At 42.9% G+C, this 12,626-nt stretch overlaps 1 protein-coding gene across 2 annotated transcripts in view; it reads left to right on the top strand.

The window, feature by feature from the left end:
- TKT (transketolase) overlaps window positions 1–12,626 on the top strand; it is a 35,136-nt gene that overhangs the window by 21,301 nt on the left and 1,209 nt on the right. For both annotated transcript variants that reach the window (XM_033140891.1, XM_033140892.1), the window contains exons 7-13: window positions 3,429–3,622; window positions 4,994–5,158; window positions 6,276–6,432; window positions 8,946–9,076; window positions 10,558–10,641; window positions 10,773–10,866; window positions 12,270–12,392. In XM_033140891.1, coding sequence (XP_032996782.1) covers window positions 3,429–3,622; window positions 4,994–5,158; window positions 6,276–6,432; window positions 8,946–9,076; window positions 10,558–10,641; window positions 10,773–10,866; window positions 12,270–12,392 — 948 coding nt within the window. The remainder of the gene's footprint in view (window positions 1–3,428; window positions 3,623–4,993; window positions 5,159–6,275; window positions 6,433–8,945; window positions 9,077–10,557; window positions 10,642–10,772; window positions 10,867–12,269; window positions 12,393–12,626) is intronic.

Raw genomic sequence — 12,626 nt, 5'->3', positions numbered from 1 at the left:
GCTCAAGTGCCCAGGGCAGCGCAAATGCCCTGCACCCAGGGACAGGGCAAGCCAGGGCAGAGTACGCTGCGTGGAACCTCCACAGAGTCCGCACGCCCCACATTGCCGTTTCGGGCAGCACAGAGTCTGAAGGTGCCCGAGCCATCACATCACTCCCCAGGAGAGACGTGTGGCTCGGGCATGCTACAGGCCAGGCCCCGCGATCAACCCCCTCATTCACTACACCCCCTTCAAACGCCACCGGCGTTGGTCATGTTGGCTGGGGTTGAACGACACCATGTTGTCTATCCCTGCCTATAACGTGACACAGTATGTGTCATAGTGGGAAACACTAGATCTGGACTCTAAGCCTTTTCTTTTCACAACAAGCTTTAGCTGTAAATTATTCTGTATATCAACACAACCCTTTGCGATATCTGATTTTATTTAGCCAGATTTATATATACGGTACCACGAAATCAAAAGCAAATCAAAACACTAAACAAACCTGATTAGCATACCTCAGGACTTGAATAATAGTCTTCCACACAAATTACATAAAATGTGATCAATCTGGGATATTAAGCAGAAATATTTTTAAAAGCCCTGTTCTTAAGGGAGCATAACTCATCGATTATTGTAAAGGAAAAGCTTTTTGTGCAATAAACATGCTACAAAAGTGTCAAGCATGGTGCTGAGATGTAAAGCTAAATAAAATAGAAGTTTAGGCTCAATTCAAGGGGGATGAGGGGAGAAGAGTGGGCTGGCATAAAGGAGAATGCCTGTATATGTACTTCCATATTCCTGAGAATGGTTATGGTCCAAAAATTAAGCCATCGGGAAAAGTGGAGTGTGCAGTATTCAAACAGTAAATTAATGTACTACTACAAGAGAATAACATGGACGTTTTTTTTAAAAATTCAGTAGTTGTTAAATATGAATGAGATGCTCACTCATATCATATATTTATATCAAATGAAGTTTGAGTTAGCCTTCAAAATATCTCTTGTGCTTTTCCTCCTGATTCACATTAAGTAATCTGCCACTTTTTGGTAAATAGTAGGTAGGCATCGTCTTCTGCTTGGCTCTCCAGTATGAATTGTGAGCTGTCACAAGTGGCAGGACACATCAAATGTTTCATTAGCCATGCAGCAGAGATATTTGTGCTCCTCCTGCCTGCTTGGCAGTCTGTGCCCATTAAAAATTAAATAAATCCCAGGCACATCTGCTGAATTTGGATATGTGCAAGGATGTAAATTCCTTTCTGCTCTGGTAGAGAACCAGCTGAAATCACAATGAATAATGAATCTCTTTGCGCTAGGCAACTGGGGGTTTGTGCCACTATGCATTTATCATGTATTCCCCCCCTCCTCCCCATTATGTTACATTTTTAATATTGTGCATCCATCAGCTGGCTTAAGCCATTTCAAAAATAGCTAAATAAACTTAGGATATTTGTCATTTTTCAGGAACAAATGCTGCCATTCTGTGAGACTTCTGTATGGCGAAAAGAATCCAGTATTTAGCTCCTGTTACTGTGAGAGCTCAGTCTGTCTGATGCTCTTTCCTGAAGCAAAGAGACGTTTCGTGCTTGCACAGAGTGCCTGCTTATTCAGGTCCTTAATTACAGAATACCTAGCATGTCATTATTGCAGTCAAGGTTATTGATTTGCTGGCTTGATTTTACTCATTTACTTGAACACATAGTGCAACCTGCTCCAAGGGTTTAGCTAGCAGTATTGCAGAAACAAAATTATGATGATACGTGTTGCGGAGGCTCATGATCTAAAGAGGACTAAGAGAGGCCAAAAAGGGATAATAGCAATATGCATTTATGTTGTAATTGAACTGATGCAGATGAGTGTGTTATATTGTCATTCTAGTGGGCCCAAGCACCAAAGGAGATTACTGTAGAAAGGAGGTGATGAGAAGATGAAGGGAGGAATTACTAGGACTATATTTTTTTATTAATTAATTGCTAGGTCCTTGGAGACACGGGTGGCGCTGTGGGTTAAACCACAGAGCCTAGGGCTTGCTGATCAGAAGGTTGGCGGTTCGAATCTCTGCGACGGGGTGAGCTCCCATTGCTCAGTCCCAGCTCCTGCCCACCTAGCAGTTCGAAAGCACGTCCAAGTGCAAGTTGATAAATAGGTACTGCTCCGGCAGAAAGGTAAATGGCGTTTCGCCAGAGTGGTGCATGCTCTAGTTATCTCTCGCTTGGATTACTGCAATGCGCTCTATGTGGGGCTACCTTTGAAGGTGACCTGGAAACTACAACTAATCCAGAATGCGGCAGCTAGACGGGTGACTGGGAGCGGCCGACGAGACCACATAACACTGGTCTTGAAAAACCTACATTGGCTCCCAGTACATTTCCGAGCACAATTCAAAGTGTTGGTGCTGACCTTTAAAGCCCTAAACGGCCTCGGTCCAGTATACCTGAAGGAGCGTCTCCACCCCCATCGTTCTGCCCGGACACTGAGGTCCAGTGCTGAGGGCCTTCTGACAGTTCCCTCGCTGCGAGAAGCCAAGTTACAGGGAACCAGGCAGAGGGCCTTCTCGGTAGTGGCACCCACCCTGTGGAACACCCTCCCACCAGATGTCTAAGAGAAAAAGAACTACTAGACTTTTAGGAGACATCTGAAAGCAGCCCTGTTTAGGGAAGCTTTTAATGTGTAATAGATTATTGTATTTTAAGATTCTTTTGGAAGCCGCCCAGAGTGGCTGGGGAAACCCAGCCAGATGGGCGGGGTATTAATAATAATAATAATAAAATATATTATTATTATTATTATTATTATTATTAATTTCTGTGCGCTACTCTGGTTCGCCAGAAGCGGCTTTGTCATGCTGGCCACAACATGACCCAGAAGCTGTACACCGGCTCCATCGGCCATTAACGCGAGATGAGTGCCGCAACCCCAGAGTCGGACACGACTGGACCTAATGGTCAGGGGTCCCTTTACCTTTACCTAGGTCCTTGGAGAAGCTCAGGGATCTCCTTCCCCGGCTTCCCAATTTTAAACTCAAAGCAGTTCTGTGAAGTAGGTCAGGCTGAATGATAGTGACATTGGATGAGTGGGGGGGGGGGCTGAGTGGGGATTTTAACCCACGTATTTCCAGTCTTAGTATGATACTCTCACGACTGGCTCAGCATCTTTGAATAATGGAACTGGGAGTACAGCGGGGAGGGAGAAGGAATTTGGCTGTAGGAGCGTAAGGGAAGAGTGTGTCAGGAGACTTTCTGCAGGATCAAAAGAATACAGTAACAGGAATGAGGCAGGCTAACTTTGCTAGCTTAAACCTCATAGGAAGATGATTGCATTTGCAAATAACCTTATTAGCTTACTTGGGCCTAACTCAGAGGAAGCTGCTGATTTTGGCACTTTGAGAAAGTGTGTTGTATTTAACTTATTTCCTTTTTTAATTATGTGTATGGTAATCCGCAGGTGTTGAGGATAAGGAAAACTGGCATGGCAAACCTCTTCCCAGAAACATGGCTGAGCAAGTCATTTCAGAGATTGATGACAGAATCCAGAACAAGAAAAAGCTTTCTCCAGCCCTTCCTCAAGAAGATGCACCAGTTGTCAGTATCAGAAATGTCAAGATGCCTTCACCACCAAATTACAAGATGGGAGAGAAGGTATGATGGCCTTTCTCTGTTCTCCTCAAGCAGTTCCAGCTTAGGTTTATATTTGTGATTGGAAATGTGCTTTTGCTCTCTATTCTGGGAACTGTGTTTTTTATGGAGTTGATGAATAAGAATAAACAACTTTCAGTCCAGAATTCTGTAAAATATTCCAGATGACATTCAGCCGCCTGCTCAGTGGAGTTCCAATTGTAATTAATTCATCATAGTAGCAGAATGCCCATTCAAAATGTCACACCTTTTGGGAGAACAGTAAATGCTATTTCAAAATATTGAAGATGAGGCAAACTTGATCTTGTATATGTGAGTCTCAAAGCCAATGTTTCACTTCATCTTGGCTGTTTAAAAGGCTAGGCCATAATTCTACTGAGTCACTTCTAAGGTAACTGCTAAGAATGGGACTTGTGGAGCCATCACACATGTGATGCCTTGTGCATTCAGGATGGCTGCAAGTGAAGGCTGCAGGTCCCTACTTCGGTCTGGAAGGGATACATCCTGATCAAACTTGGTTGCCATTTCTAGACCCAGGTAGACTTCTTGTTTCTTTAAGAATGAACCAGGTAGAGAGTTTGCCTGTCCCTCTTGTCTAGTGGTGGCAAAGTCACATGACTGGCCAGTTGTCTAGCCTTCACCTGCTGTGATGCAGAGCAAGTAATAGCTGTCAGGCAGCTGAACTGATGCAGCAAATGGGAGAAGAAAAGGAAGACTTACCAGACTGGCCCTCCCTGTCCTCAGATTTGAAGAGCATGGAAATCTTACCTGAGCCTGCAGACGAAAACCTTAGATGCCAAAGTAAACAGAGACAGAAGGAGAAACTCATGCAAGGGTGGTTTTGGGTTTCCACTTCTCTAGGGAAGTGCTGGTTGTGTTCCCATGGCTAGCTTGTAGTCAGTTAAAGGACAACACTGCACTGGTGTAACTGTATGAGGACAACCTGGCTTATCTCAGCGCAGTTTCCCCTGAGGCCTATTCCTAGGTCTTTCTGCTTCAGCTGTGATGTGTAAGATGACTAGAGGTATAAAGACCCTTGTACTACTAGCACAACACCAGAAAGCTTGAAGTTAACCAGGATTGCAAGGACATATTATAGAGGCTTCAGTTAGATAGGACAATCTCTATGCTTAGGATCAGAATGGTAAACGTTTAAAATGTTGGGTCGTAAGTATGAGGTATCTGTGTGACATACTGTAACATGTAGGGGAGCATTAGAGATTCTTTGAAACTCTTCAGTATAATATTGGTCATGCAGAGTTTTGTCTTGGACTCGTTTTCGAAGGTTTTTATTTACGAGATTTGCAATTGCAGCGTAACGGAATAATTGAACATAATGCAAATGAGGCATCTATGTCCTCTTCCTCTCCACAGTTTGCTACTCGCAAAGCTTATGGCTTGGCCCTTGCCAAACTGGGCCATGCCTGTGATCGTGTGGTTGCTTTGGATGGGGATACCAAAAATTCCACTTTCTCTGAGCTCTTCAAAAAAGAGCACCCCAGCCGTTTCATTGAATGCTACATCGCTGAACAAAACATGGTAAGGTGGTTTGTTTGGGTGTTTGTTTGTTTGTTTTTTTACTTCAAACTAAGCAGCTTTTTGGGATAAGTTCATGCTCCCATAATTAAACCATTGCCATTACCCTACCTTTATAAATAAGGTTTTGTATTCAACTAAGTCATCCTTGGAGTAGACCCTTTGAAATCAATAGACTCATTATTTCTGTCCATTGATTACAGTGGCTCTGCTCTGAGGATGACTTGGTTAGATACAATGTCCTAAAGAGCTTAGAGCAGTGATTCCCAACTCCCCCCCCAAAAAACATCTCTAAAATCCTGATCCTCCCCAGTGACATATAATTCTTATTACTGTATTCAAAAAGTGAACTCCTATTTACGTGGAGGAAGCTAAAAGGCCATTAACTTGGTCTAACACATTCTCTAATTGCCCCCCTTAAAATCAAATTGCCCCCCTGTGGGGCATGAGCCCCACGTTGGGAACCACGGGTTTAGTTTCTAGGTGCACCGCAACACGCAACGGCCAGGTTGATTCAAGGGCACATTTCATAGTGCATCAGCCCCATAGTTCTCCTTCTCTTTCAGCCCCATAGTTAACCTTCTCTTTCCCTCCCACCTCTTTCAGAACACCCCCTGCCCTGTTTCTCCTTTCCCTCAGGCCTTGGACAGGTTGCTGCTGCTCTCCCTATATCCAGCCTACCGTTGTCAGAGAGCTTCTGCTTCAGAGCTCTGCAGATCAGGTTGCTGCAACCAGAGCCATTACTTCCAATTTCTTGAGGAGCTTAAGCACATTTCGTGCACCACAAACATGTGCACGAGAGCAGGTTGCACTGCTATGATCGTTCTGTCGGTACATGTAACTCTTATTTCCTTTCCCACTCCTCTGTGCAGTCCAGATTTATTAGTCAATTAGTGACGTAGCAATTGGACCAAGAGCATGGAGACCCAAGTTCATGCATCCATTAAACTTACCAGCTGGTCTTGAGTCACTCCATCTTTCTTTGCCTTGTTGTAAGGATAACGTAGGGAAAAGGGAAGAGCTATGTATACTGCCCTGACCTTCTCCTCGGAGGAAGAATATAAAGGTCTAAAACATATATAGTTTATAATCCGCTGTTCCCCTCCACTCCCCATCACAGGTGAGCGTTGGCGTTGGTTGTGCAACCCGGGACAGAAACATTGTGTTTGCCAGCACCTTTGCCACATTTTACACCAGGGCATATGATCAGATCCGCATGGCAGCAATTTCCGAGAGCAATATCAACCTCTGTGGATCTCACTGCGGTGTATCCATTGGTAAGCGTCTTTAAATTTATTCAGCAGATTGCCTTAGTCTCCCAGATGCAGACACACAGACAGCTCATAAAACTAAGGGGCATGGTTAAAGTTTTAACTCTGTGTGAGTTTGAAACAAATATTCAAATCTAAACTTTGCTTTACCCATGAAGTGAAAGTAATTAAGTTATTATAATAGTCTACAAATTTTATTCTCTGCTTTTTATTTGATATCACTTGTTGCATCATACAGGAAATGAGGCTTGTAAAACTGATGGTCTGCTAAGTCCTTTGACCAAAGTGTACTTTTCAAACCTCACATAGTTGATCTGCCTACAATAGACATTCCATGTATACATTAGAGACAAATAAAGTGAGTTTTGGATGTATCAGAGAGTGTTCCAACATGTGCTAGAAAATGCTGTGTATTTTCATTTAGTTCCAAATGACCATTACACTTTACCATTGTGTCAATGTGCAGGACGCTCTGGCTATACCCAACAAAATTGAAACAGCAAAGCAAGCTTTTCCCCCAAGCTTTTATTCTATTATTGCTATATGGATAATGACCTTGTTTGTACATAATACTAAACCAGACTATGACTTAGCAAGAATAAGCAAGCATGTGGTTGCCCAGCATGAAAACTGATGCACTTTGTCGTTCCCCTGGTTCTGCTGCACTGCCATGAGCCAAATACATGATTTAATTTAGCCTTTTGTGTAAACTTATGCTTGTAGTTTAGTCTCGCTCCCAAGAAACCAGAGTTTATACCAAGCACAAACCTTGGTTATTTGGGCGGGGGGGGGGGGGCAAGCCTCAAGTCTGTGTTCAAACGTAACCCTAAGCCAAACCCTGGTTTAGCTACAAGCAGTGCAATAGCATGACCAGAGATAAGCAAAGTAGCCATAATTTTCACTCTGGGTACCTGCATGCTTGCTCATTCTGGCCAGGATATAATTTGCCTTAGGGGGTATGTGCAAATCGGGTTATTATGAACAGTGTTTTGTCTGATAGATCTGAGTGTAAATCACCTTTGCCACCAGCTGCCAAATCTTGTTGAAATATTGTTCCTTCATAGCTCATTGACAAAGTATATGGTTCAGTAATGATACCACACTAAAAGCTGATTAGAACTGCAAGTGGCTTATCACAAATTTCTTCTTAAATCTGAGCTTTGTGAAGCACAGTGGAAGTTTCCTTATTGGCTTAAGTGTTGCTCATGCTGCACTCAGAGTTTGCACTGGAAATGTAAGCAGTGAAGCCTGAACAGCTTGGCAGTGGTTCAGGAATTTCCAGCTTGGGCTTTGCTATACTTGTCTATCAGTGCTGTCGCATGTTCAGGTTGCTTGCTTTAGCCATTAATTAGCCTCAGATTCTTTCTAACACTACTTGCCACTTGTGCTTCTCTTCAAAGAATTTCCAGTTGCTTCTTTGACAGTACAGCGAAGCCCTCTTTTAAGTACAGGTGCCAGTGTATTTCAGTGCACATATTCAATTTCTATTTGTAGGGTGGGACATATGCTTTTGTTTTTTGCACATGCCAAGATCTTAATTTCAGTAGAACTCTCACGGCCATCAGGATAAAAGCTTCGCCTACTTCCGAAGTGTGTGTTTGTATGTAGGAGGCTGCAGGTTCAATCCTTGCCATTATCAAGAACGGGATCTTAAGTTCCATTGATGAGAGAAGGTAGTGCCATTTCAGTAACTGTCACTGTGGCAATTGTACTGAAATAGGAAGCAGACACTTTCCCACATTTTAAAAAAATGACTTTGGAGCAGCCCTCTGGCTCCTTTTTGAGGCAGACAGTGTTCACAAGTCAGTTCAGCCAAGTAGAAGCTGGAAAAAATGCACTCAGTTCTTCCAACTGGTTTCCTGTAAATACTTTTCTTTTCTACCAGAAGGGCACAAGTGCATCCACAGCTCTTCCTACTGCTGGCTCTGGAGGGATTTGAACTGTGCCATTCACTGCTCTACACACACACACCCAAATATATCCTTAATTATAATTCATCTCTCTGTGGGTTTCATTAAGCCAATCCTCACTGAAAAATAAGCTTCTCATGAGCTTCAAGTGCCCCCTCTCATGAATTCTTCTGTGTTCCACCAACATTTGGGACATGCCTACTGTCACCTTGTACATTTTCCTCTTGCCAGTTGGCTAAAATCGTGTATTTATTTTCTTTCATTTCTGTAGTCATGTATGTAGCCCCATATCCCTTTTCTTTCTCCTTTTGCCTCTGTGGTAGTGGTGGTTTAGTTTCTGCCTTATTGTTTTAGTTGCCGTTTACGTCTGCATTTTTCCATGATTTTTCTTTATAACCCTAGTTTTCTTTCTTTTTAGTTTCCTTCTATCTTCTTTCTTTGCTATTTCCAAGTTTAAGCAGAAGAGGGTAGGTAGCCTTCCATGTCCTGTGAGTGCCTTATATTTATTTTGGATGCCTTTTGTTTTAAGAAGTATACAGAGAAGTTTGTTCACTTTTCGACACTGATATTTTTCATTCATCCCCCGCCCCACAATCATCTCTTTTCTAGGTGAAGATGGACCTTCACAGATGGGGCTGGAAGATCTGTGCATGTTCCGTGCCATTCCTAATTCAACTGTATTTTACCCTAGTGATGCTGTATCCACTGAAAAGGCGGTAGAATTGGCTGCAAATACAAAGGTCTGCAACTCTTCCGCAGTGTGCTTGCTTGGGAGTTTTAGAGCAGGGGTGGAGATACTGCTGGCCCTCCCCATTTGGCCTAAAAGTTTGTTTCAGGCAAGCCTTACACCTGACATCATATATGGCAGTGGTGGCGAACCTATGGCACGGGTGCCAGAGTGGGCACGCAGAGCCCTCTCTGTTGGCACGCGCCATCACGCCAGCAGTGCCGTTGTTTGGGGTTTTCAAATTGGGCAGCAGCTTCCCTCCACGCCTCCTTGTGAGTAAACTGCTCCCACCCGGCCGGCAGCAGCTTAGAGGCAGTTTATCTCCCCCAAAGCAGCTATATTCCTGCCTCCCCGCCCCCGGCCATTGGTGGGATTTTTTTACAGCCAACAGGCTGTAGTTCATGTGATTGGTGGCTTTGTCAAGGGTTTTCGTTTATTGGTTGCTGCCTGCGATCTTTGAGACTATGTGTTGTTTCTGCTCCTTGTGCCATAGGAAGCGTTTATAATTCATGTGAGTGTTCTCCCCCTCAAAAAACAACTGTGATCCAAGCCCCCCCAAAAGCTCTGCTAGTCTTGGCAACCCCCCAAAAAAACTCTGGGCAATGCCCCCCCAAGCTCTATGTGTTGTTTCTGCTCTGCGTTTATAATGCGTGTGAGTGTTTTTCTCCCCACCAAAAAAACTACTGTGATCCAACCCCCCCAAAAAACTCTGGCAATGTCCCCCAAAACTCTGTGTTGTTTCTGCTCCGCGTGCCATAGGAAGTGTTTATAAGGCGTGTAAATGTTTTTCTCCCCCCCAAAAAACAACTGTGTTCCAAGCCCCCCCTCAGCAACCCAGGGCAGCCCCCCCCCCACTCATTTTATTATGGTATATTAATTATTATCCCATATTAAATTGCCGTGTTGGCACTTTGCGATAAATTAGTAGGTTTTGGGTTGCAGTTTGGGCACTCGGTCTCCAAAAGGTTCGCCACCACTGATATATGGCATCAGATGGAGGATAGGTATTGTTGGGACTTCCTCATTGTGCAGCACTTCCCAAGTGCAGTGGGCATTAGGAAGGAAATGTGCAAGGGACTTTTGACAGGCGTCAATCACCTGGCATCCTCATGACCTCAGATGATTGACAGTTGCTGCATAGGAATGGGGGGGGGATAAGGATCTAGCCCATTACTGCCTCCAAATCTGAAGTTTGCTCTCTCCTGTTGCAGAGGCATATAGGGAAGGGTGCCCACTGATGTGAATATGTCAAAGTTTCATTGTTGGTTGGCTGTTTATTTCATTACATTTATACCCCACTTTTCTTCTGTCATGGAACCCAAAGTGTCATGCTTATAATACCTGGGTGGTCACCCATCCAGAATTAGACACATTCAGCTTTAAAAAGGTTAATTTTAGTGTTTGGATTTTTAAATGCATTTTTCCCGTTTTCAAGTTTAATTCCATGGGCCGTTGTGGGTGTTACAATCTATGCTGTGTTCATTTTGAAAACAGGGCATCTGTTTCATACGAACCAGTCGTCCAGAAAATGCCGTGATCTATGGCAGCAATGAGGATTTCCATGTTGGACAAGCCAAGGTAAGCGCCATTTTGAAAGTTGTTAAAAGACTTGAACTACAAGAACGTAGTCATTGAACATTGTAGTTTTAGCTAGCTTTGGCAGTAAATCTAGTACTTTCTCTAACTCTTTGTTTTACTGTTGTTATCAGGTGGTATTGAAGAGCAAAGATGACCAGGTCACAGTTATTGGAGCAGGTGTAACTCTGCACGAGGCACTGGCTGCAGCTGAGCAACTGAAGAGAGGTAATTACACCAAACTCTTTTGAGAAATGCACAACAGCCATCTTGTAGGGAAGAACATGAGGGCTATAAAGGGAGGGGGGAATAGGAAATTCTTTAGAAGTGTAATCTAATTACTACACCTTTCCTTGGAGCCTTGGCAACATGTGCCCAAATCCCAAAATAAATCATTACTTTATCTAATTTTAAGTCTATTTAAAAAAAAAAAACAAGAAAAAAGTTAATGTTTAATATATAAAATCAAACCCAAACATGTACCTTATCTGTAGCAACGTAGCCCTGGTGCAAACAATAGAAACTGGTTAAGAGACTGAGAATGTGATATGGATTTGCATGGCCTCTCTTCCTTGTGAATTTCCATGGTTTGTTTAACAATGGTGTAACATTACGCCACTAACATCACTGTTACGAATAGCGAACTAGATTCCCTTTTGACAGGCACTGGTGAATCTGATGCAAACTGGTTCTAAACATTTGAGGTCACCCTGGTTAGGAGTAACTATGATCAGCCTCAATGCAGTGCATGTACAAGACGAACCATGGATGAAAGGGAAGGAGGGAAAGGAGAAGTCTGTGAGCATGCAGTATATTGATTAGAAATATTGCATCTGCACAAGATCTTACTAGATGGATAGTCCTGGATAAGTAAACCATGGTTTGCTTCACAGTAGATGAAATGTCACCTTTCCTGAAACATAGAGATAGGTTGCACCATACCTGAACACTTTCAGTTGCAGGCTACATAACTGACAGTAGTTCATACATTCCCATCCTCATTTTGCTCCTTGAAACACATGTGTTGCTACTCATTTCACTGCAGATATCATCCTTTTAGTATCGGAAGTGTACTGGGCCATGATTATCCACGACTATTGGCATTCTCCAACATAACCTTTGGTGGAATAAAGGAAATCTCACTATTGAGAAGTCCACAAGATGATAGTACTAATAAGTTAATGCAATTATAGCCATTGGATAAATGAGCAGGCAGCTGTGCTTTAAGAAGATTGAAGCTGAATCTTGTGCTATCTAGTCCTTTAGATATTCTATAAAAGAAGAGTTTGGATTTGATATCCCGCTTTATCACTACCCTAAGTTAGCTTCTGGGTGTCTTAATTCTTCTGGGGATCAATTATCATAGTAAAGGTCCTTGGAAGTGGGTCATGAATGCCCTCATTCTAGGGAATGAGGAAACGAGAAAGTAAGGCTTATACTTAGTTATCAGTCAGCTTGTTTTTGACTGTATTCTGGCCATTTTTAGAACCAAATACTTAGTGGTTTCAAAGACCCCATTGAGATGCTTTAATAAATGTGTATGAAATGTTAAATGTTAGCGAGTCCCCTCTCCTGTGTTTTGTTGAGCTACGTGCTCTGGTGCATAATTCTGTTCCCATTCTTTTTCTCAGAAAAAGTTTCCATCAGAGTGATTGACCCCTTCACTATAAAACCTCTGGATAAGAAAACTATACTTGAAAATGCAAGAGCAACCAAAGGCAGAATTATCACTGTGGAAGACCATTACTATGAAGGTAGGTCAACAGACATGATAAGAAAGGGGGGGGGGAATCAGTACTGTATATAAGTCTCTGCCATGGGTGTCCATTTTTTATTGTTTTTAAATTCCTCTTCTGTGCTGTTTCCTAACTTTGGAGGGTTTTAAATATTTTGTATATTGCACTGGACATACATGGAAGGTGATTCATAACGATGGTGAGAAATACATGGACACTGATTATTTTCTAGTTCCTGTGCTTCAGCTCAAC

This window comes from Lacerta agilis, chromosome 2 (assembly GCF_009819535.1).
Source record: "Lacerta agilis isolate rLacAgi1 chromosome 2, rLacAgi1.pri, whole genome shotgun sequence".
NCBI lineage: Eukaryota > Metazoa > Chordata > Lepidosauria > Squamata > Lacertidae > Lacerta > Lacerta agilis.
This window is presented reverse-complemented; position numbering and strand designations above follow the sequence as displayed.